Source organism: Prionailurus viverrinus, chromosome F1, assembly GCF_022837055.1.
Source record: "Prionailurus viverrinus isolate Anna chromosome F1, UM_Priviv_1.0, whole genome shotgun sequence".
Classification (NCBI taxonomy): domain Eukaryota; kingdom Metazoa; phylum Chordata; class Mammalia; order Carnivora; family Felidae; genus Prionailurus; species Prionailurus viverrinus.
This window is the reverse complement of record NC_062577.1, coordinates 28,844,489-28,870,079: the sequence shown is the minus strand read 5'-3', so window position 1 is coordinate 28,870,079 and position 25,591 is coordinate 28,844,489. Positions and strand designations below refer to the sequence as shown.

General features: G+C 38.5%; 2 protein-coding genes across 7 annotated transcripts in view; one reads left to right on the top strand and one right to left on the bottom strand.

The window, feature by feature from the left end:
* Positions 1 to 24,912, bottom strand: part of INTS7 (integrator complex subunit 7) — a 92,845-nt gene extending 67,933 nt beyond the window's left edge. The window contains exons 1-4 of the mRNA XM_047839955.1: positions 24,717 to 24,912; positions 12,626 to 12,755; positions 11,661 to 11,807; positions 4,364 to 4,501 (exon numbers count right to left, since the gene is read on the bottom strand). Of these exons, the coding sequence (XP_047695911.1) occupies positions 4,364 to 4,501; positions 11,661 to 11,807; positions 12,626 to 12,755; positions 24,717 to 24,810 (509 nt within the window). The 5' untranslated portion in view covers positions 24,811 to 24,912. The remainder of the gene's footprint in view (positions 1 to 4,363; positions 4,502 to 11,660; positions 11,808 to 12,625; positions 12,756 to 24,716) is intronic.
* Positions 24,913 to 25,124: 212 nt separating this feature from the next.
* DTL (denticleless E3 ubiquitin protein ligase homolog) overlaps positions 25,125 to 25,591 on the top strand; it is a 77,518-nt gene continuing 77,051 nt past the window's right edge. For all 6 annotated transcript variants that reach the window (XR_007148314.1, XR_007148313.1, XM_047841220.1 and 3 more), the window contains exon 1: positions 25,125 to 25,313. Coding sequence is in view for 4 of the 6 variants with exons in the window: in XM_047841220.1 (XP_047697176.1) it covers positions 25,262 to 25,313 (52 nt within the window). In the remaining 2 variants the exon portion in view is untranslated. The remainder of the gene's footprint in view (positions 25,314 to 25,591) is intronic.

Here is a 25,591-nt window from a genome sequence, read left to right as displayed (position 1 = left end):
CACGCTGTAGTTTAATTTTAAGAAACCACACTTGTCTGGTTTTGGTATAGCATCAAAGAAAAATATCCGTAATTACCTATCAAGCCTTTAAAAATATTCCTTTCTTAGATACCATATGTTTTCACTCTTATGTGGATCCTGAGAAACTTAACAGAAGACCATGGGGGAGGAGAAGAAAAAAAAAAAAAAAGAGGTTAGAGAGGGAGGGAGCCAAAACGTAAGAGACTCTTAAAAACTGAGAACAAACTGAGAGTTGATGGGGGGTGGGAGGGGGAGGTGGGTGGGTGATGGGTATTGAGGAGGGCACCTGTTGGGATGAGCACTGGGTCTTGTATGGAAACCAATTTGACAATAAATTTCATGTTTAAAAATAAAATAAAACCCCTATAATAAAATAAATAAATAAAAATATTCCTTTCTTTTCCAACTATATATCTGTGTGAGGTTGGATTTTTTTCATACACTTTAACCAAAATAACATATTGCCAGCAGAAATGTTGAGTACAGAAACAGATATTAGAATCCAGCCAGCCATTAAAGAGATTTCCAAAAAAGGTATAACAATGCTACTCATCTCACAAAACTGCTTTTTTATGTTGGAAAATAATTATTTTCATAGCAGTATTTTTACATTAACATCTTTAGAGAACTGTTATTTTAAAAATGAATTAATAAGTACTTTAAAAATTTAGACATTTAAATTTCTAATAGTGTAAATATCAATCACTGTAGTCCACATAAACAAGCTCTTTGAGGACCTCAATAATGCTTGAAAAGTGTAAAGAGATTCTAATACCAAATAGTTTGAAAACTACTGTTCTAAGATAACAATTTCACATTTGATAAGAAAAAGTTAAGTTATAAATGTCTTTTAGGTATAAGGTAAAAGGTGTATCAGGTCTGTATATACAACTCATCCACATTTCAGAATGCTCTCATACTTGTTATCCCTTCTTCTTAGAATATTCTTCCTCTCACTTGCTGCCTCTTTATCACCCAGTTTCAGCTCAAATGTCACTCGTCAGAGAGGTCTTCCCTGATCACCCTACTTAAAGCAGTTCATTCAGGTCATTATCACAATGATGAAATTATTTTTATCACAAAATGGTTTTAGTTTTTCATATATTAACACGCATCTAAAACTATTCTGTGTTTACATAACAATAGGGCCATGATCTTCTCTACCCCTGTATTCCTGGGTGCTTAGAATAGTTATCTGGATATGGTGGATATTCAAGAAGAATTTTTTTCACTAACTATATAACTTTTATGCAACTCAAAATTTAAAAATCTGTTACAGGGCTTTAGGGCCAATGAACTGCAAATTAGAAGCCTGCAGTTTTCTTATCTTTTCCTTTCTTTTCTTTTCTTTCTTTCCTTTCACTTATCCAGTAACACTTTTTAAAATTCTTAATGTCAACACTAAGAATGTACGTTAAAAATATATAGTCTCGTATGGTAATAAGGTTATAAACAGAATAATCAGATTTTCCAGTCCCCACCCCCCCAAAAAAAAAGTCAGATCTCACAACATTGCACCTACATTCCTGCCCTGTCACAATCAGCTGGGGCCAAGGGGCATGCAACTACCACTTTCAGATGGCAAGTGCACTATTCAGTTCAGCACAGTGGCCACAAGAGGGCACCTTTCTCATTGACAATGCATCCCCATTCTCTGAAGGCATTTGGGTTTCCAACTCCTGCTTTGTGACCCCGTGACTAGCTCTTTAAATATATAAAATCCTAACCTTTTTTAGAACAAGTGAGATGTGATTATGATACTAGACAGGGGGAGAACAGTGTTAAATAAATTCTTAAGGTCTTATTTGGCCAGTTGCTCTAATCCATTTAAGATCCAAAATTGATAGAGATACTAAGACAAAAACCCATCAATACTGGTTGAGCTATCTGATCTCAGGCCAGGTCTGTCATAATTTCAGAAGAAGAGGTAAACGCTAATCTCAAAAAGATACAGTTCATCATACAATTTTACACTCTGATACATTTTGATAAGCCCTTCAGCCTTCCCTACTGTGCTATTTTGGTATTTTTAAACATCACAAATTATATCATATTGAAACCTTTTACATTAATAACTGCTTCTACATAAACAGTCAATTTAAATGTTTACTGGTCACCAATTCTATAAACAAAGAATCATGTTTCTATGTTATTTGGTCTTAATCTTTTCTAAAACAGATTAGAAATTCCGTGGCTGGTAAAATTGGCTTCTGATTATAACATAAGAGAAAATCTGAAGTAAAGATGATTCTCATTAAATCAAATATAATCGCTAAATTACAAATCTATCATCTAAATTTAGAAACTAAATTTAGAAAACTATTTTGGAGGGGCGCCTGGGTGGCGCAGTCGGTTAAGCGTCCGACTTCAGCCAGGTCACGATCTCGCGGTCTGTGAGTTCGAGCCCCGCGTCGGGCTCAGGGCTGATGGCTCAGAGCCTGGAGCCTGTTTCTGATCCTGTGTCTCCCTCTCTCTCTGCCCCTCCCCCGTTCATGCTCTGTCTCTCTCTGTCCCAAAAATAAATAAATGTTGAAAAAAAAAATTTAAAAAAAAAAAAAAAAAAAGAAAACTATTTTGGAGGGGCACCTGGGTGGCTCAGTGGGTTAAGCGTCTGACTTCGGTTCAGATCATGATCTCTCGGCTTGTGAGTTTGAGCCCCACGTCGGGCTTTGTGCTGACAGCTCAGAGCCTAGAGCCTGTTTCAGATTCTGTGTCTCCCTCTCTCTCTGTCCCTCCCCTGCTCATGCTCTGTCTCTCTCTGTCTCAAAAATAAACAAACATTAGAAATTAAAAAAAAAAAAAAAAAAAAGAAAAAACTATTTTGGAGTTACAGAAAGTAGCAAATTTACTCAGATTATAAAGTACTGACACTTTGTCAGTGGTAATCAGATAACCATTCACTAGATATAATTCTTATCCAATAAAAATAATTTTTAAAAAGTTCTCTCAATAGTAATTACTCTCAATAAGAAAAAAAAACATTAGTTTTCAAAAGCACAAATAAGAATTGTATTTACTCAGATATTTCTCTTCCTCAATTACTGCCACACCTACTAATTTTGAGCAGTACATTAAAAATTACATGCTTTCTATTCTCCATTCTCCTTTTCCAATGAATAATCCTATGATTCTGAAGGTTTGATAGGAGCAGCTGAAGAAATGAATACTCATATAGCTAAAATCTGAATAAAGAAAATTGGTGATTATTTCAAGTTTTATCCAAATTTAGCAGAGATTCTTAATAGGAAATGCTATTTTTTAATTTCAAAAATAACATCATTCATCTGATTATAAAGTCCAAACCTGCTCCTGACAGTATACACAGAAATTTATAAAAGGTAAAATTAAAATAAGATACCAATTTATCACCCAGAGACAATATTTGATCTATATATCCTTTGTCTTTTTCCATTCCATCAATACAAACACACGTTTCTTAAAAAATATATTCTATACTATCCCATAAGCTATGATGTACCCTGTTTTCAAATACATTTCTAAAATATATTTGTTAAGAACTGATACAACACTTCATTGTATGATCATATTTATCTACATACATTGGTTAGAAGTTAGGTTGCTACTAATCTTTTTTGTTTTTATAACATTGCAACTAGCATCCTTGCAAATAATTATCAGTACACTTTGCTGATTCCTTGGGATAAGTTCTCAGAAGTGGATTTTATAGGTCCACTTAAGGGGAAAAAGGATGGACATGTTTAAGGCAAAATGCATACCAAAATGTCCTCCAGAGCAAAGCTACTTTTGATTATCAGTCAGTAAAGGGGATAATATATTTTTTTAGAGAGAGTAATTTAACAAGTCAAACAGTAACATAATCATGGTCAACACTGCATCCAAAAAAAAAAAAAAAAAAAAAAAAAACTGTCCTACAAGATAATAGTGTAGGATATGACATCCCAAATAGGTTAAACCTGGTTTCAGCTCGAGTTTACTATCTCTGTCAAACTATCCACAGCTCTAATGCCAAACAGCCAACCTTGAAGAGACAACAGGAAAGTAGCAATTGAGCATCCGACCCGTGTATGTTTGGGGAGGGTGCCTCGGTGGACAGAACTTCTGTTCCTCAATGAAGCCCTCCCTAACTACTCCAATCTGTGCTGATCTGTCCTTCTGGAAATTCTCATTTATTACAGCTAATGCCAACATATGTACTTTTCTATTACATGTACTGAGGTTCTGTTTCCCCAACATGATGTAAACTCTCTTGGAAAATATGCCTCGCCATTTATATTTTCCTCTTAGTGTTTATGTACAGTGATGAGTTATTCCTTCAAAACCTCTTCTAGGGAAGCCAAATTATTAAAAGGCTGATGCTTACTTTGACTGTGCAGAAAAGTTTGCAGCAGCAAAAACGGCAGCTTCAACTTCTACGTTATCATGTGAATCCAGACTCTGCCGGATACTATGATGAGCATTCTTCCTCTCAGGAATTATTGATGCCAGACTTCCCAACATCCTACAGAGAAAAAGAAACCCAAGAATAACAGAAATACCTTAAGCTAAAAATCAAGAGAGGAAGAAGCAAGGCAAAGCCAGATACCAAAATTAAAATTTGTAGGTAATTCCTTAAACCTCAGGTTAATAAAGCATCAGTTTTAGGAACCAAGCAGTGACTCAAATTCTAAACACTTTTCCATACTCCAATATGTCAGAAAAATTAACATGGCTTATCTAACATAAGCAAAATTTAAAATTATCATCCTGAAGTACATTCCAGGTACCAAGTGGAGCCCAGAAACTTCTGAATTATTAAAGCATCAAAATACCAATTTTCCAATGTTCTATATAAGTAAGTCCATTTTAGCAGAGCAACATTTTTGCTATTAAGCAGATCCACAATGTAAAAAAAGTAAGATTTCCAATTTTTTTTTTCCACATCAGCAAATACTGATAGCATGATCTTCAAATCTGTCTTCAACACCAAGAGAAAAGAGGTAGAGGATATTCCCTGGGGCTCATATCGGAGTCTGAGAGGGTGAGGAAGGTAGAGTCTGGAAAAACACAGGCTACTTTATAATAAACTGCCAATTTGGGTAAGAGAAAAAAAAATCTATTGTTTGTAACATAAACTACAGAAGGTAGAGCTTGAAAGATGTTTTCAGCAGAAAGGCATGGATTTTAGAGGGCTGCAAAACACTGCAATGAACAAAACAGAATTCTTACAGGGACAACCTTTGTCTAAGTCAATGTCCTAAGTACCTTCCAACTTGACACGCCATCACTATCTTATGGAGGTTTGACTGGACAGAAGTGTTAGAGTTTATACAAAACAAAATACTAAAACAGACTAAATATGTGATTTGTATTCAATTTGAAAATAAAGTTTTGAAATTACATAGATATTTTTCAAAAGAAATAAATGGCTTGTGATATATTTTATACAAGAGAAAATGAGATTAGGCTAATATTGACACATTTGGATTAACAGTTTGTTGCTATTTAAATATAAAAGGGCAAAACAAGCATAATCCCACTGGTCACTACTTTCTGAAGATATTTCTGGTAATATTATAAATAACTTGTAGCACTACATTTCAAACGTTATAAATACCTTCCAGCTTCTTCTCCTTCCATTTGCTTTGATAAGTCTAGATTTTTAAAAAATATTTTTGAGAGAGAGTGAGAGCAAAAGTGAGAGAGAGAGAGAATCCCAACAAGCCCTGCGCTGTCAGAGCAGAACCTGACCCGGGGCTCAAACTCACGAACCGTGAGATCATGCCCTGAGCCAAAATCAAGAGTCGGATGTTTATTAACCAACTGAGCCACCCAGGCACCCCTGTTTTAATAGGTAAGTCTAAAGTAATGGGTAAAAAAAGAAAACATCTTTGAAATATCATCTCTTCCTTGTCCTTTCTCCTTTTTAAGTTTAAATCATTCTGACTCTAAAAACTCCTTAGCGTTTGAGAGACATCACTTTTTGCTTTTCTTCATGAGTTTAATCTTATTAATACATTCTTCTAGAAAGCAGTCTCCTTGCGATCAGAGTTCTCACTTAAATCTATGTTCCTTAAAACACACAACAAACTTTCTACTCAACGGGTACTTAATGTTGATCTATCATTTACCAGCCCCATCTTTTCTTTGTAGACTTTGTTTTTCTCAACAGACTCGTTTTTCAGTTTTTCATTGTGCTATTACCAGGCTCTTCAATGAAAAATCATGTTCCTATAAAATGTTAAGATCATTTCTGTATTATATCTTTTTATTTATAAAAAAAAGTATTATAATCAAGCATTTCATGATAGAAGGAATGAATATATGATCACTAATATGCTTCGTATTATAATCAAGCATTTCATGATAGAAGGAATGAATATATAATCACTAATATGCTTCATACATTTCAAAGATAGATTTTTAACAGCCAGTTTCTTTACATTTCTATGGTGACTGAAAACTTTTTTTTTTTTTGGCATGTGTTGCATTTTGCCACATAGGAAATAAGTGAATCCATTAGGGCAGGTATCATTTTTCTCATTTTACAGCAGGGAAAGTGATTTATGAAATGTCAGCACATCAGAATGTGAGTTGGGACCAAAACAGTTCTCCCTATGCATACAGCCAAACTTCTCTTCAGTTGAGCAGGCCGCTGTTTCCCAAATGGGGTTTCAAAATGCTGACATCTTTGTTTTTTTTTTTTAATTACAAAAGTACTTAAATTACTTTTCCATTTTAAAAGCAGAATATTTTGAAGACCTCGTGGTATAAACTAAAAGCATATGTACAGTGGTTAGTGGCTATAACATGAGCACACTCACAGCCTACTCACTTGGCTTTACACTGCCAGCATCTGGGGTGGTTTTGACAGTTACCCAGTTTGGAACTTTCTTTATTCTGAGGCATACATTATTTTAGTTACAGACAGAAAACATAAGAAACAATTATGTTGAGACATAACTTAATGAAGAGTATAAAAAATGGTAGTAATTCTGTTCATGGCATTCAGGCCCTAAAAGAAGTTTCTGTCTATTCTTAAATATGATACATAAAACATGCATCTGACAAAGGACTGGTATTGAGAATATATCAAGAAATCCTACAATTCTGTAATAAAAAGACAAGTAAAATCTTAAAATCTAAACAATCTAACAAAAGAATGGGCAAGTGATTTGAACAACTACTCCCCAAAAAGAGAGAGAAAAACCGTGAGAAAAAGCTCAACATCATTACCATCAGGGAAACGCAAATCAAAACTGCTACACACCCATCAGAATGGCTAATGTAGAAGATAAGACACACCAAAGGCTGGCAAGAAGGTGAAGTAACCAGAACTCACATACTGTTGGTCAGAATATAAAATGGTTAAAATCGCTTTGGAAAAAGGCTTGGCAGTTTCTTATAAAATTAAATATACACCTACCCTATGGTTCAGCAATTTCACTCCTAAGTATATATTTGTCAGAAAGGGAAGCATGTTCACAAGTCTTGGACAAGAAGGTTCATAGCAACTTTACTTATGATAGCTGTAAATTGGAAAGAGCCTAAGAGTTCATCAGTAAGAGAACAAATAAACTGTTACTGTCACACAATGGAAAAGTACTCAGCAATAAAAACAAACAAATTAATGACCTACAAAATGGATTAATATCAAAAAACGAAAAGAAGCCTTACACAAAAGGATACCCACTGTATGAGGCCACTTATATGACATTTGAAAACAGATGAAAACTTATCTAGGTAACAGGAAAAACTCAGACCAGCAGTGGCCTCTGGGGAGGTGGACGAGAGAAGTGAGTAGGATGGGGCATGAAGGAATATTCTGGAGTAAGTTCTATACCTTGATAGTGGTTGGAGTTACTTGAAGCATCTGTCAGTACTCAGTAAATTAACTGACATTAAAGAACCAGATAACCCTGTAAACGAACTGAACTCTAGCTAATGATACGCATGCTAAAGTATCCAAAGGAAAGTGTACGGTCTGTAATTTACTAGGAAATGCATTAGAAAAAGTTTTTTGCTCTTTTGTTAAAATTTATAGTAAAGTGTTACTGGAAAAGAAAGGAATCTACATTTTAATATATTTAGTCCCAAGTCAAACATGTGATTTAAATTTTTTTATTGACAAATCATGCTTTTTCTTACATAAGCAGTAAATGATATGTGTTTGTTACTTGCTGAAGCGCAAAATTAGTTTTCTTTATAATTTCTAAAAGATTGTATTTTTATATTTTTTTAATTTAATTTTTTTTAAATTTACATCCAAATTAGTTAGCACATAGTGCAACAATGATTTCAGGAGTAGATTCCTTAATGCTCCTTACCCATTTAGCCCATCCCCCCTCCCACAAGCCCTCCAGTAACCTTCTGTTTGTTCTCCATATTTAAGAGTCTCTTATGCTTTGTCCCCCTCCCTGTTTTTATATGATTTTTGCTTCCTTTCCCTTATGTTCATCTGCTTTGTCTCTTAAAGTCCTCATATGAGTGAAGTCATATGATATCTTTCTCTAATTTTGCTTAGCATAATACCCTCTAGTTCCATCCACATAGTTGCAAATGGCAAGATTTCATTCTTTTTGATTGCCGAGTAATACTCCAGTGTGTGTGTGTGTGTGTGTGTGTGTGTGCGCACGTGTGTGTGTGCGTGTGTACCACCTCTTTATCCATTCATCCATCGATGGACTTTTTGGCTCTTTCCATACTTTGGCTACTGTTGATAGTGCTGCTATAAACAGTGGGGTGCATATGTCCCTTCGAAACAATACACCTGTATCCCGTGGATAAATGCCTAGTAGTACAATTGCTGGGTCATAGGGTAGTTCTATTTTCAATTTTTTGAGGAACCTCCATACTGTTTTCCCGAGTGGCCGCACCAGCTTGCATTCCCACCAACAACGCAAAAGAGATCCTCTTTCTCCGCATCCTCACCAACATCTGTTGTTGCCTGAGTTGTTAATTTAGCCATTCTGACAGGTGTAAGGTGGTATCTCATTGTGGTTTTGATTTGTATTTCCCTGATGATGAGTGATGTTAAGCATTTTTTCATGTGTCGGTTGGCCATCTGGACGTCTTCTTTGGAAAAGTGTCTATTCGTGTCTTTTGCCCGTTTCTTCACTGGATTATTTGTTTTTTGGATGTTGAGTTTGATAAGTTCTTATAGATTTTGGACACTAACCCTTTATCTGATATGTCATTTGCAAATATAAAAGATTGTATTTTTAAAACTTTATAATGTAATATTAAATAATACACTAAATTAAAAAATACTTTTTTACTTTAAGTCATTTCTTATATGATGAAAAAACAATGAAATCATGAAAAAAATTTCTAAGGCTATTCAAAAATGTTCTATTTTTGTAAAAAGTGTTTGATATCCTCATACTGTATTGATACTACACTTTCAGTTTTGAGTTATTATAAAAACACTTTTTTTTTTTGGTTTGGTATTTACAATTCTGCAAACTTTAGAAAACGATCTGATCACCCCTTATTCCCAATCATCAAGCTCTTTATCCTCTTCCTAAAGTGCCTATGCCAAGAATGTTTTCAAAACAGGTCCCTATATTTGGCAAAAACATCTGAGGCCTTATCTATCTGAAGACCTTCTTATTGTACTACATTTTAAATGGCAACTGGATTCCATAACATTCTTAGCTCAAATTTCTTTTAGTACTTTTTGCATCAAGTGTTAATGTTGAAACCTATTACTTCAATCTGAATTTTTTCCCTTTAAAGTGATCTAAATAAGTAAATCCTCTCTGGAAGCTTTCTAGAAATCTCAATGAAGAACTGTGGCAAAGCCCAGTTGCCATGACTTAGAAAGGGCAAGCATGCAAAATGAATGGAATATTCAAATATTAATCTATATTCTTCTCAAAATATTCAAACTAGGTCTAAATTATTTATGAAATCTTTCCCCTATTTACATTCTATTTTTTCTCTCTTTTTTTTTGTCTTCTGATCAAAATAAATAAATAAATAATGTATACATGTGGAAAATAACTCAAACATTACAAAACCACTCGGAAGTCTCTTGTAATCCATAGCCCAATGACCCCTGACAAAACTCATCACTGTTAACAGTATATATTCCTTCAGATTTTTTTCTGAGCCTGTATAAACACATATATTAATATTATAGACAAAAATGAGTTAATAAAATGAACATCACTTGACTGTTTTTTTTAACTTAGTATCTCTATGTTAAACACATACTTACTTCATTCTTTAAAAGGTATACAGTGGCCCATAAATTAACTATTCCCGTATCGACACATCATTTTTCACCTTTTACAAAAATGATACTATGATCATCTGTATACATATAACCACCAACTTTTAAAAATGATTTATAGCAAACAATTTCTGTAAGTGAATTTGCTGAATCAAAAGGTAAGAATATCTTGGGTCTGGGTAGTCAGTTAAGCATCCATCTAACTCTTGATTCGGCTCAGGTCATGATCTCACGGTTTGTGAGACTGAGCCCCACATGGGGCTCTGTGCTGGCAGCGTGGAGCCTGCTTGGGATTCTCTCTCTACCCCTCCCTCACTTGTGTGTGAGTGTTGACTCTCTCTCTCAAAAACAAACAAACAAAAAGGTAAGATATCTTTAAATCTTTTATGTATGGTTTTTAAAAGATAAAGCCAATTTACTGTCTTTAAAATATCACACTGTGCTCAAAATTTAATCACTCAAAAGGATGAGGAATGACAAAAGCACTTAATCCTGAACAAGAGGGAAGCGCTGGCTCCTGATGGAAAAACTTAGGGAAAAAGTGACATCCTAGACTTCCTGGCTAAAAAGAGGATTGTCTGAACAAGGCAAGTCAGAAATGAGCCCTATAATTTAGGAAAGTCAATTTCAAAAGTCTAAACATTACACATACATTCCATAGACAGCAGACCTAAAAAGAAAATATGGTTGAAACTGGATAGAAGGCTTATAGTATAAAATTCTGACAGAATTAAAAAAAAAATTTTTTTTAGATGCCAAGAAAGAAAAGGCTGAACAAACAACAGTAGTTGTATCTGGCATTCTCCAAGGGGTTCAAATACAAATGACTGCATATAAAAATGAACACGTAACAGGGGCGCCTGGGTGGTTTAGTCGGTTAAGCATCCAATGTCAGCTCAGGTCATGATCTCACAGTTCATGAGGTTGAACCCCATGTCAGGCTCTGTGCTGACAGCTCGGAGCCTGGAGCCTGCTTTGGATTCTGTGTCTCCCTCTCTGTGCTCCTCCTCAGCTTACTCTCTCTCTCTCTCTCTCTCTCTCTCTCTCTCTCTCTCAAAAATAAAACATTTAAAAAAATTTTTTTTAAAAAATGAGCACATAACCACGGATGAATACAAAAACTGACTTGAAACAGAACAAAGTCAGGAAGAGCTCAAAATCAGCTGAGGCTAAGCTAGATTCAGATCCAAGTTATCTGATCAGAACACCAACTTAGGAAAAGGAATGTTTCAAACACACAAGTTAGGCAATAATTCACAACCAAACAGTATCATAGATGGTAACTGAAAAGCATGTATAGATTGGGATGGTTACCATATTTCTGCCTGGAGTCTTAATTGAAAAAATAAATTAGTACCATCCAAAATGAAAAAATACTGCCTTTCTTGAGTACATAATTACAGCCCAAACAATCTTGTGGATTCATTATAGCAACAGAGTATACCGGAGTGTGATGGCTCTTGCCACAGGATCGTTACTATGAATCACAGAGAAAATTCTCTTCACAAATTCATCCACATTTAGAATCTTCTCCAAATGCTTCTCACTCTGTTGAGTAACTTTAAGGACACACAACCTCAGGAAATTGTTTCTACGAAGAAGCAGAGAAAAGGTAAATGAGACCACCTTAGGAAAAGTAATATGTAATTAGGAGTCAAAGCAACACATGATTTTAAATGTTAGCAACGGGGCAATGTTTTTCAATCTTATCATTTTTTTGTCTCATCGCTAAAAGAGTTGAAGCCTATGCTTTGAATACGAAGCATAAGCAGTTAGCAATGCCTACAGTTCTGAGGCCAGACACCAAGAGGGTAGAGTCAGAAAGAGAAGCTGTAGAGATGAACCTCATCTCTTCAATTGTATTATAACCATGGCCGGGAGCTCAGATGGTCTTCCTCTTCTAGCAAGCTAATTCTACAAATCTCTTCTCCTTCAAGTCTGACTCGGTGTGTATATAAGTACCTGAGTGCATGAAAAATGGTGGAAAGAAGTAGAAGGGACTGGTGGGGAGAAAACAAACCAACCAACCAGCAGGGATTTATCCACTGCTCCCATGTTTTAGGAACCTCACAGTAACATGCAATCTTGTGTTACAAAATATTAAGTCAGAAACTTCTCAAAACAACCTGTGCAAATCAGACACTTCCAAAATATACAACAATACATTAAGATCATCTTAATTTGATTTATCCTGTTCCCCAAAGAAGTACCCTCTGACTTGTGACTTCATTTGTGCTTAAAACACCATTATATTTCACACCAAAAAGTGTTGCAAACTGCCATGTGCATCCACTAAAATGGTCACTGACCACGTGGAAGTCCTAAAGCGCAAAAAGAATAAAGACCACAATATTAAACAAAGAAACGTGAACAAATACTTTAGGATGCCGAGGCTTTAAAAAGACTTACCCAACTCTGAAAACGTCAGCTAACTTTAGGAATGCGGAATTGATGAGAATAGGGAATGGATACTTCTGAAAGAGCCTGGGAAAGCGAACAACTGCCTCACATTGCTCGCCAAGCTTGCCAGATCTTAGACCTACGAAAAGCACGAAAACAGAAGAATAGCTTACAAATCTGTGGTTACAACAAGGCAAAAATAGCAAATACCAACACAGCATTACACAGTAAAATTACTTATACCATAAAATAACATTCACAACAATTAGGTAAGGTACAATTGTAACTCATGATCTTTTATAAATAATAGGCCAGATAGTAATTTGGTAAACTGTCACTTTTAGATATAAACTAATGAAGAAGAAACAATTTTTTTAAAAAGGTTGAGTAGTTTAAGAATATTTGGGGCCATGAAATAAGTCTCAACAAATTTAAAAGGACTGAAATCATACCTTGTTATGTTCTCTGACCATAATGGAATTAAGTTAGAAATCTCTAAGAGAAAAATATCTAGAAACTTCCCAAATATTTGGAAATTAAAAAACTTATAAATAAGCCATGGGTGAAAGGGAAATTAGAAAAATATCTTGGGGTGCCTGGCTGACTGAGTCGGTTAAGCATCCAACTCTTGATCTTGGCTCATGGTTCATGGGATCGAGCCCCACACTGGGCTCTGCACTGACAGCACGGAGCCTGCTTGGGATTCCCTCTCCCTCTCTCTCTGCCCATCTCCCGCTCATGTGAGTGCCCACAGGCACTCTTCCTCTCTCTCAAAATAAATAAGCAAAAAATAAACAAACTTCACAAAGAAATGTCTTCAACTGAATGAAAAAGAAAGCACAACCTAAGGGAGGCAGCTAATGCAATTCTTCAAGAAACCTAACACTAAATGTTTTATATTAGGGAAGAAGAAAGGTTTCAAAGCAATGATGTAACAAAGGGGCCAAGATAATTCAATGTTGAAAGCATACTCTTTTTAACAAACTATCCTGGGACAACGGAATATCCATATGCAAAAATAAATAAATAAATAAAACCTTGATCCTTAATTTGCACCATACACAAAAATTAACTCAAAAATGAACCATAGGCCTAAATGTAAGAGCTAAAATTATAAACCATATGAAGAAAATACAGAGACAATCTTTATGAGCTTGGGTTAAGCAAAGACTTCTTAGATAAAACACAAAAAGCATAAACCATAAAATACAAAAGTATTAAACTCCATCAAAATTAAAAACTTCTGCTCTTTGGGGTGCCTGAGTAGCTCAGTCGGTTAAGCGTCCAACTTTGGCTCAGGTTATGATCATTCGGCTCATGGGTTCAAGTCCCACGCCAGGTTCTAAGCCGACAGCTGGGAACCTGGAGTCTGCTTCAGATTCTGTGTCTCCTTCTCTCTCTCTCTGTCTCTCCCCCACTTGTGTGTACTCGCTCTCCCTCAAAAATAAATACACATTAAAAAAAAAAAAAAACTTCTCTTCAAAAGATCCTGTTAAGAGAATGAAAAGACAAGCCACATACCAGAAGAAAATATTTAGAGAACACATATCTGATAAAAGACAATGCGGAGGTCACTTTTAGGCAACAGGCTCGACCAAAGGAAACCTGAGTAAGGTAAAAGGGTCCATGGTGACTATGGAGCTGAATGCAAATGGGAAGACCCACCTCAAAATATCCATAAGCCCTAGCTGACCAATGGGCTACTTATGACGAGGCACAAGTACCAAAAAGGAAAATTCCGTATGTTCCCATGCCTCTTCACTTCCCACCCGCTTAAATCCAGTCCCCCAACTTTGCCTACTCGCTTGTCTCTCCTTTGCTATCCTGCCCCGAAGTTCTCTTGCAGTGTATTCAATAAACTTCTATCTCCTTTGTTCTGCCTTGGGTGAATTCTTACACCACCCACATCTCCAGCCTCTACCCTATAGGGTCACTCCACAGACATCATCCATACTTCTTCTGCCTCAATAAGATGACAACCTGATTTTTAATTTTTATTTATTTAATAATTTTAACGTTTATTTATTTTTGAGAGACAGAGAGACAGAGTGCGAGTGGGGGAGGGGCAGAGAGAGGGGGACACAGAATCTGAGGCACGCTCCAGTCTCCAAGCTGTCAGCACAGAGCCCGACGTGGGCCTCGAACCCACGAACTGTGTGATTGTGATCTGAACTGAAGTCACATGCTTAACTGACTCAGCCACCCAGGTAACCCTGGAAGGCAACCTGATTTATTTACTTATTTATTTATTTTAATTTTTTTTTTTTTATTTTACATTTATTGATTTTTGAGAGACAAAGTGAGACAGAGCATGAGCCGGGGGCGGGGACCAGTGGGGGGAGAGAGAGAGAAAGAACAAGACACAGAATCTGAAGCAGGCTCTAGGCTCTGAGCAAGTGTTCAGCACAGAGCCCCATGCGGGGCTTGAACCCACGAACCGTGAGATCATGACCTGAACTGAAGTCAAATGCTCAACCGACTGAGCCACCCAGGCGCCCCACAACCTGATTGTTTTAAATGGGCAAGATATGAAGAGAAATTTCATTAAAGAACAAGTATAAATGGCACACACATGCAAGTTAACAGATGTTCAACACGGCTGGTCATCAGGGAAATGTAAATTAAAAACCACATCAAGATGGCACTACATACCCACTAGAATGGCAAAAAATGTTATGACAGACAATAGCAAGTGCTAATGAGGCTATGGAGCAACTATAACTCTCATATATTGCTGGTGGGAATACAAAACTATACAACTCCTTGGAAAACAGTTTGGTTGTTTTTTATAAAAGTGATCATTTACCTACTGTCCACTCAGCAATCCTACTTCTAAATATTTACCCAGGTGCATTGAGAATATTCGTCTGTACAAATACCTGTATTCAACTGCTCACAGTAGCTTTATTCATAATGGCCCCCAATTGGAAAAAACCCAAATGTCCATCAACTGGTGAATAAATAAACAAACTGTGGTCTATCCACACAAGGGACTACCACTCAGCAATAAAAAGGAAACAAATACTGCTTCATGCAACAACATGGGTAGATCTCAAAATCACTAGGCTAAGTAAAAGAAGTCAGACCCAAAAAAGACTACAAAACTTTAAGACTGTTTTATATGACATTCAAGGAAAGGCAAAACTTTGGGACAGAGAACTGATCAGTAATTGTCAGGGGCTTGAGAGAGAAAATTGACTGCAAAGGGGTACAGGGAAAGTTTTTGGGGTGAAGGAAATGTTTTATATCTTTTTTTTTTTTTTTTTTAGGTTTATTTTGAGAGAGAGAACGAGAAAAAGAACAGGGAGAGCTTGAGCGGGGGAGAGGGGAGAGAGAGAATCCCAGGCATGCTCCGTGCTGTCCATGCAGGCTGGATGTGGGGCTCGAACTCACTAACCGTGAGACCACAACCTGAGCCAAAATCAAGAGTCAAATGCTCAACCAACTGAGCCACCCAGGCACCCCAGAAACATTCTATGTCTTGACTGTGGTAGTGGTTTCATGACTGCATGCATTTGGTGACTTTAATTATACATAAATTATACCTCAATTAATCTGATTTTTTTAACGTAAAAAAAAAAGCAACCAACAAATTATAAAGTTAATGTTCAACTCCTGAAAAAATATTCATTTAGAATGAGTATCTTAATATGGTATTAATATAATCAGCTTCAAATATTTCTTTCTTTTAGTATTTTAGCATTTACAAAATGCTAACTATATATATCTAAATCTGGGCAAGAATAGGGGCGCTACAATCTCTCTGTTCAGTAAAGTCTGCTCGCTGTTAGAAATGACAAAGAAAATACTCATCTGAGGACTCTTTACTGGGTGTGACTACGCTTCAATACAAAAGACAATCAGAGTAAATCTGCACAGGCCATTCCTACAACGTATTAATGGTTTGAGTTTTGTAAACGCACTCTTGTTGGTTATTTGGTACTTGGAATATATTTCCTTGTAGGGAAAAAAAAAAGCACTGTCAGCACTCATCATATTCCAGAATCCAATAACTTATAATAAAAGTTCCCATGGGAAAATTAATTCAAATTTCTAATTGAGATATTTAGAACATATCCCTTCTTTGCCTGCTCCCCCTTTCCTCTGCCCCCCACTTCCATACATAGAAGAACTGCCACTAACTCTTCTCCCAACCAAACACACCTTGCCAATGGAAATTTTCTAGGTACCTGGCAGTGGCTCATGTAGGCTTAAAAGATTTTCTAAAGGCCTGACTTGACAGAGGGTTCCAGAGACACACACACAGGGCAGTAAAGACAAAAGGGAAGGGGAGATAAGGAAGGGCAAGTCTGAGGATGCAGGTGAGAGAACAGAGAAGTAACAGATATGTTTGTGCATGTGTGCTAGGGGAACCTATTGGGATGATGCACAGCCATTGAACTTTTTTCCTCCTCTTCTCTCTGCCAGTAGTTCAGTGACGCAAAAGAGAGTAAAATTCTGTTTGTAATGAATTAAACCTTGGTTGGGATGAAAAACGTAAAGTAGGAGGCAGCCCATGTAGAGAGAGTTTCCTGACAGAATATGATCTGTTTTACATTCCCTTAAGCAAAACCACAGATTACACTGATTTGTTTAAACATGGTGATTTAAAATGTACCAAAGATAATTTTGAATTTGGCCAGAGAAATGTTTTGATTTCTCTAATACTGTCTAATTTTATTTCTTTAAGATAAAATAGACCCTCATTCCTGTAACAGAGCCAACCAAAATAAATAAGTAAAAGAAGAGTAAATTTCTTGCTTATTTTCTGATGTAAGAGATTTTGGAAAAAGGAAACAAGAAGCTAGGTTGACTCTGAGGGACAGAAGCTAAGGTTCATGGGAAGGGGAAAATGCACGAAGACCTAGGATTTGGCAACAATCCTAAGCTGGGGCTATGGTACCCATCTTGCTTGCTCTGGGCCAGTTTCAATTTCATAATAGACCAAGCACCTGAAAATAGGCACTCAGCACAATCAGATCATGTAAGAAGGGATGTTCACTTTATTTCTGTTGCTAGCTACAACCAACCTGAGGAAGAATGCCCTGATCATAAGACCAATGATCGTGAGAATGCCACTATAAAAACAGACATTAAGGTGTAGGGATGTGATTGCTGTTTCTACATCTTTCTTTGTATTCTCCCACCAAAGAAACGGAGCTCTCCTTTTTTAAATGTTCATTTTTGAGAGAGAGAGAGAGAGAGAGAGAGAGAGAGAGAGTGTGCACGCATGAGTGGGGAAGGGGCAGACAGAAAGGGAGAGAGAGAATCTCAAGGAGGCTCCACACTGTCAGCGCAGAGCCTGACAAGGGGCTCGATCTCATGAATCATGAGATCATGACCTGAGCTGAAATCAAGAGTTGGACGCTCAACTAAATGAGCCACCTTTTATCTCCATTTTAAAGATGACACAGGCAAAGACTAGTTAAGCAACTTGCCCAAGGAACAAAAGCTAATAAATGGCAGATGCGGGATTCAAGTCCTGGCAATCTGGCTCCAGAGCCTATGGTCCTAAACTATTAAGCTAAAATACATCTCTAGCATGCAACTAGAGAGTGGAAGTTAAGATTTAAAAAGGGATTATTTGATTATGATTTTAGAGTGCTCTAATTCTGAGGGATAACAAATTCTAGGGAACTGAGGAAGAATAACATAAATTATGGTAAACTTGGGGGTTGTTATGTACATGAATCAAGTTTTCAAAACAACACACATTTCCAGGCAGCATGTATCAGTCAGAATTCTTAGCTTCAAGCCATACAAGCAAACTGGCTGATTAGGCAGAACATGAGTTTATTAAAAACCTAATAAACAGGGGCGCCTGGGTGGCGCAGTCGGTTAAGCGTCCGACTTCAGCCAGGTCACGATCTCGCGGTCCGTGAGTTCGAGCCCCGCGTCGGGCTCTGGGCCGATGGCTCGGAGCCTGGAGCCTGTTTCCGATTCTGTGTCTCCCTCTCTCTCTGCCCCTCCCCCGTTCATGCTCTGTCTCTCTCTGTCCCAAAAATAAATAAACGTTGAAAAAAAAAAATTTAAAAAAAAAAAAAAAAAACCTAATAAACAGTTTCGAGGCTAAACATCTAAGAACACCTAATACTGCACTGCCAGACTGATGAGATGAGAAGTCTTGTTGCTGGGAAACTCGGGATGCAACTATTAGCTCTGCTGTCATCCAGGAACGCTGTAGCCATTGCTGCCGTTACTGTCCACTCACACCGCAGCCACGGTCACTGCCAGGGCACGGAACTGTGAGTGTGCCCTCAAGTACATCTTCATGCATTGCTAACCTCCTGTATCACAGAGCCCGGAGGAGGTCTCTCTGACTGGCAGAACTGAGTTCACATCTCACGCTTTGCAAAGTTAACTAGAAAGGTGAGTTTTGGCTTCCACTCTGGTGAGACAGGGCTCTTGGTGTGAGTCATTCCTCAAGCACAGGAGGAGCGATCACAAGATGTTAAGTGACCACCAACATGACTAATACCCACCACAAAGAACACTGCTAATACACATTACCATCCAAGCACGTTTTAAGAGAGTTTGGTATGTACGTTCGCTTTAGCTGAGGGGTGAGGATGATTTAAAATGGAACCATAACACATATGTATCTTGAAGTGTATTCATTAAAAATGGGGGTAGGGAAGAAGAAATACCAACATAAGTATGCACCACACATTGTAAGATAACCTAACATCCCACAGCTTAATAAATTGATCATGGCAAGTCTCAGTAAATTATATTTAAAAAGCGGGAACAGAAACAACAGAAATGATAGTCAACTCAACTGATAATGAACAATAAACATCCTTCCCCCAAATTTCATAAATTGTCTATAATTGTGTATGGTGGGATGTATGCAATACTGTACAGCCAGAATAGTGATTCAGAATCATAAACAAATTAGTTTTATTTTATGAATACCAACTTTCAGTAATATTTAATGATGCAGTTTGTAAGTTACGAAATCGTCAAAATAGTAGCTCTTACCCACATATAAAAATGAGTCTATGGATTTCAGTAAGAACTGAAGAAGGGCCTTGGGTTTTTGGAATAGTTCATGACCCATCAAGTAATCACCAATCAGGATTTGAGATGTTAAGACTTTCAATTCCACGTGACCTTCTTACAGGTCCACCTCTTGATACTCTCAGACTAAATATGGTCTGGTGGTACAGATTCTCAAGACAGAATCTGGTTGACTCAGTGTGGGCCATATGTCCCCTACTGAATCAGTCAGTTCTGGCATGGAATGGGTCACCTGGTACAGACTTTGTTGCAGAGGCCTCTCTCTTTAGTAGGGGATATGGAGATACTTCCACAGCCTCGTATTTGTTTATCGTAACACCAACTACGTCTGTGCCAAAATGGACAGTGTAATAGCAATCTGTGGTTTTCAGTCTGAGAATTCACAGGTTTTGGAATACAGGTGAGGTGATAGCATCTAAGGGGAAAATAAGGGAGAATAAATAGTTGTCCTGATTTGTATCAGTTTTCTATTTCATAAATTTTTCAAAGAGCACGCCTCAAAATTTCATGCAGCAGTAAGTTCACCAACACCTCAAGTAGCAACTCCATCTCTTATATTTCCTCTGTTCCCATAGCCCAGCTGCAAGAAAGGGAACCACTCCCTTCCTGGTTGCTCTTTCACCTCATCCTTTCCAAGGCCAACCTTACAGGAATCAGGCTGAGTGATGTCATTTAAAGGACACTCCTTTTCACTCAGGGTGAAGGAGATCTTGCATAGGTTTTCCTAAATCATTAGGACACTTTCTGTCAGTTCAGACTATGCAGAAGTTATATTAATGAGAAAGTTATACTGATCAATGTAAATGAGATATGTCCTTTATAATGCCTGGATTAATGATTATCCATATTCTGAAATGTGGCAGATAAATTTAAGTTATACTTGATTATAACATTTAACTCCGTATGTGCTTAGTCTTCACAGCTCAGTCAGCATGGTTATCAGCTAAAAACTCTAAAAAAGGGACATACCACCGAAAGACCTCTACAAAGCACCTAGAGTGATCACTAAAAATGTAAACCAATCTCATGTCAGTCCTCTGCTTAAAAATTTTCAGTGTCTTCTCAATGCACTTGGCATAAAATCCAAACTTCTTGTCCTGACTAACAAGGCCATATATTATTTAGCCCTGTTTCCTTCTTAAAGCTGTGCTGTTCACTAATATAGCCCCAAGTCTAAGTACAGTGACTAACACAATGTAGGCGATCTGTAAATATTTGCTGAATGAATGAATGGCTATCACCTGATTATTTTTCTGTGTTACTAACTACATCTAGAAGGAATGGACTTGTGTCAGCTTCAAAATGGCATCCACTGGAGCGCCTGGGTGGCTCAGTCGGTTAAGCGGCCAACTTCGGCTCAGGTCATGATCTCGCGGTCCGGTCCGTGAGTTCGAGCCCCGCGTCGGGCTCTGGGCTGACAGCTCAGAGCCTGGAGCCTGTTTCAGATTCTGTGTCTCCCTCTCTCTGACCCTCCCCCGTTCACGCTCTGTCTCTCTCTGTCTCAAAAATAAATAAACGTTAGAAAAAATTTTTAAAAAATGGCATCCATTTATTCCTAGAGAGATCAGAAACAAATAGCTTAACTGCCATGCTTGCTCAAAAGGCTTAGAACAAAGTACAAGAAATCATAAATGACATCTCCCAAGTGTGTATCTTAGGACACAAGTGCCACAGATATTTCCTTATAATGGAGTTCAAGTGTCACATCTGTACATCTAACTGCCTACACAACATCTCCATTTGGATGACTAAGAGATGTTTCAAATTTAGCAGTCCCAAACTGATTTCACTTTCATCCACTCAGTAAATGGCAATACACACTTCTAGTAGATCAGACCAAACACCTCTAAGTTTCTTCCTGACCACTAATTCTCACATTCTCATCACATTCATTAGCTAATCTTATTGGCTCTACCTTCAGAATATATCCAGAATCTCAGCACTTCACATATCTTCACTGAAATCACCCTGGACCAAACCACTGTTTTCTTCTTCCTGGATTGTGACAATTGCTTCACTAGTTTCCTCACTTCCATCCCTGGCTCTCCCACTTCAATGTACTCTCAACACAGCAGTCAGACTGATCCTTCTCAAAATTAAGTCAGATATGCCACACCTGTGCTGAAAATTCCCTATGGTTTCCCATCTCAGAATTAAAGCCAATCATTTCAATGGCTTGTACTGCCCTACACGAACTGGCTCCTGGCTATCTTTTTATCTTCAATGTCTATCACTCTGCTCCAGAAACAGCATGCAAAACAGGTTCCAACCTCAGGGCCTTTGCACTTGCTGTTCCTCTATTTGACCAGTAAGGCCTGTCCCTCACTAACCGACATAAAATTACAAACCAGGGGCACCTGGGCAGCTCAGTTAAGCGTCAGACTTAGACTTAGTTCATGATCTCAGTTTGTGGGTTCAAACTCCATGTTGGGCTCTGTGCTGACAGCTCAGAGCCTGGAGCCTGCGTTGGATTCTGTGTCTCCCTCTTTCTCCCTGCCCCTCCCCCACTCACATGCTGTCTCTCTCAAAAGTAAATAAAAGTAAAAAATAAATAAATAAAATAACCAACCCCAATCCCACACCCAGTTTTCTCCAGCCCCCTTCATTAGTTTCACTTTTCTTTACAGTATGTATCACTACCTGTCACAATATACACTTACTATATTTGCTTATTGCCTGTTTTCTCTGTCCCAAATATAAGCTCTCCAGATGCAGGGGCTTCATTTTGTTTTGTCACTGTTTCCCTAGTACAAAGCCTGATGAAATAAGTTGTGTGTGTGAATGTGAGTGTACATTTTGGGGGGTGCAAGGGAGGGACATGAAGAGGGGCTATGGACTAAGAACCTCCTATTAAAATACTTGAGAAACTATTCCTTGGAATACAATTTGGGGAACTCTGGTCTAGACGTTTGGGAATTAAAACAAAGTCAAAACTTGTAGCCTTCTGACCCTATGACCTTTGGCTCATAAAACAGAAATACTTTAACAGATACAGGATGAAATGACTCAATAGTTAAAATAGTAAACTATATTCTAATGAAACTGGCCATTCCTGTAATCTAATTTCATAACAGCTTTAAAAGGGGAGCATGGTGAAGCGAAAAAGAACAAAAGTTTTGTTCTTTTTTTTTTTTAATGTTTATTTATTTTTAAGAGAAAGAGAGATAGAGCACGAGTGGGGGAAGGGCAGAGAGCAAGGGAGACACAGAGTCCGAAGCAGGCTCCAGGCTCTGAGCCGGCAGCACAGAGCCCGACGCAGGGCTCAAACTCAACAACTGTGAGATCATGACCTGAGCCAAAGTCGGACCCTCAACCGACTGAGCCACCCAGGCGCCCCCACAAGTTTTGTTCTTATATTGTTCAAATTATCTTTCTGAGCCTGAGACATCTGGGGAATACTCACCTGGGGTACTGCTGGGAGGCTTGAACACGATCACTTGCTTAATACCCAGGACTGACTGCCGGTTTATAGTTAAACACTCAATAATCATGCATTTATTTCTTACAGATATGAAATACCGTATGCTATATCAACTTCTAAAAAGCAAAAATTGTGTTATATATTTTTTAACACAATGTCAAATTTTTAGGAATTCTAGATTTCTCAACTTCTTCAGAGCCTGATCCTGATCTTTGTTCTACAACCACTGTCCTACTGTCATGACCTGGACCAGAGTGGTAGAAAATGTCTTTAGAATTGGTAGAGTTATTAGATATCCAGACCTGCAACTTTCACTGGGAAATAGGAAGGAATTTCCAGAATGAAAAGATTATGTGGTGTTTAAAAATCACATTTACTATTATAATTTCATATTTCATAGGGGAAACAGCTCACAGCTTTGGTAAGAGAAAGCAAAGCCCAGCATCATTTTCTTGGCTGATGAGGATGTACTAAAGATAATGTGACTCAACCAAAGGAATATCTCATTGGAGTGCTGTGACATCTTTATGTTGATCAAAAGAAGTTAAAAGCTTTTTCTGATAAACTCTTATCTAGACCTACCTACTAGAAATGTTTACAGGTTAAAAAACAAAAAAACGAAATCCCAAAAAGTTGACAGAGTGTCCACGTCAGAGAGCTGGGAAATGACTCAAAGTGGACTTAAAGACAGATCCTTCTAAGCTGTAGTCCCAATCCTCCATAAAGTATACATTGGCTCTGGTCAATGAAGAATTAACCGTATACCAGGTGACAAAACGTTTCCTCCATTCAATAAAAATCACTGAAGTACACTGAAAGAAAGGTTTAATACTTTAGTTCTTTACCGTCAAATATTTGCCTTTGCCTCCCACATCCATCTCTAAGAAGGCATATCTCTTTAGCATTTAATAAAGGCTTCCTTTGCATACAATTACATCAATATTTACAACAGTCTTGCCAGCTCAATGGTACTGAACCCACTTTGGAGACAAAATACCTAGGTTAGGTGAACTTAGGTCACCTGTCCATGATAGTAAAATTTGTGGCATTAGAATTTCACTCAGTCTAACTCCAAAACTCCTTCGACTACACCAAGCAGCCCTCGCACCTCTCACCCCTTCTCCGACAGGAAAAGAGAACTCGTGGAATTTACAAAAAAAGGGGCGATGCTTTTTGGATTTTTTTTAGCCATATTTAACCTGCCTAGTAACCCGTAGGTAAGAGTTACAGAAATAAAATACAACGCTATAAAGTGGGTGTAAGATTATTATTTAGCACTCCTGGTGAAGACCTTGTCTCAACTGAACGTATTGAAAAACAATTTCACAATTTAAATTGACATTTTTACAAACTGCTTGGAAAATCGGGGAACCGTGCCCTCAAGTGATCAAATCGGGCCCATCAATGGAGCTCGCTACTTGTTCAACTGGTGCAAAGCCAAGCCAGCAACGTTGCAATTTCCCTGCAATCTACCAGAGCTGCAAAAGCTCTGGATTCACCAAAAGCATGGGTGCCCGCCCGGGTGCCCGCCCCCGCCCTCTCTCCCTCTCCCTCTCCCAGGAAAACTAGGCGCATGCGCCTGTCCGGCGGCCACCACCGCCTGGTGGCGCCAGTGCCCCCCACACCCGTTTCACCCGCTCAGCCCGCTCTTTCGAATACCTTTGTCTAATTCCATAAGGGCAGAGTTAGCATCCAGCTCCTGTTCGCCATAGCCGGCATCTGCCAGGAAAGACTTAGTTGAGTTTGACGCCATGACCCGAATAGTTACTCGACAAGCCTATTTAAAAAGATTGCAAACTCTGCCCCAGCACCGCCATCTTCTTCCACCACCTCGCGGATTTTTCCTCCGCGCTATGTCAAGCCCTGTTACGCATGCGCCCTGGTCTCCCCGCCGTTCGCCAGCGCCTCTGCGGCCCCCCGCGCAGGCGCTCAGGGAGCTCCAGAACTCTGGGTTCCCGCGGCTCGGAGAAAAGGAGGCGGGGATTGGAAGGGGGAAGTGACTCGGAGGCGCCCGGACGCCGCGGCGAGAGCCAATCAGAGGGCGTGACGTCAGTTTGGCGGGGAGTTTGGTGGCCGGGGCTTACAGTGGCGGGAGTTGGAGGCAATAACTAGTCGTGTTCAGAGGGGCGCAAGCTACGATTTCTGCAGAACCTAGGGGCATTTCCACGGCTTTTCCTGCAGTTGAACCTTTTCCTCTGGCCCAGATGCTTTTCAATTCGGTGCTCCGCCAGCCCCAGTTCGGCGTCCCGAGAAATGGTGAGTAACGGCCCTAACCGCTACTTGTTGCTGGCGGGCTTCACCTCCCCCGAACAACACCGCGGACCAAGGCCGACTCCAACTCTGTTTCCCAGCCCCCGAGTTCTCCCACGGCCAAAGTGAGTTCGTGTTAGTGAGAACTACTGAAGAGAGCTGCACTTTCCTGTCCTTGGGACACTTTTAATCGTAATCGGGAGTTTTTAAATTGTAATACGGGCCGACGGAGGGAGGAAAGTTGAATCGGCTGGCCTTCTTTACGGCTTCTGTCTATATTGCAC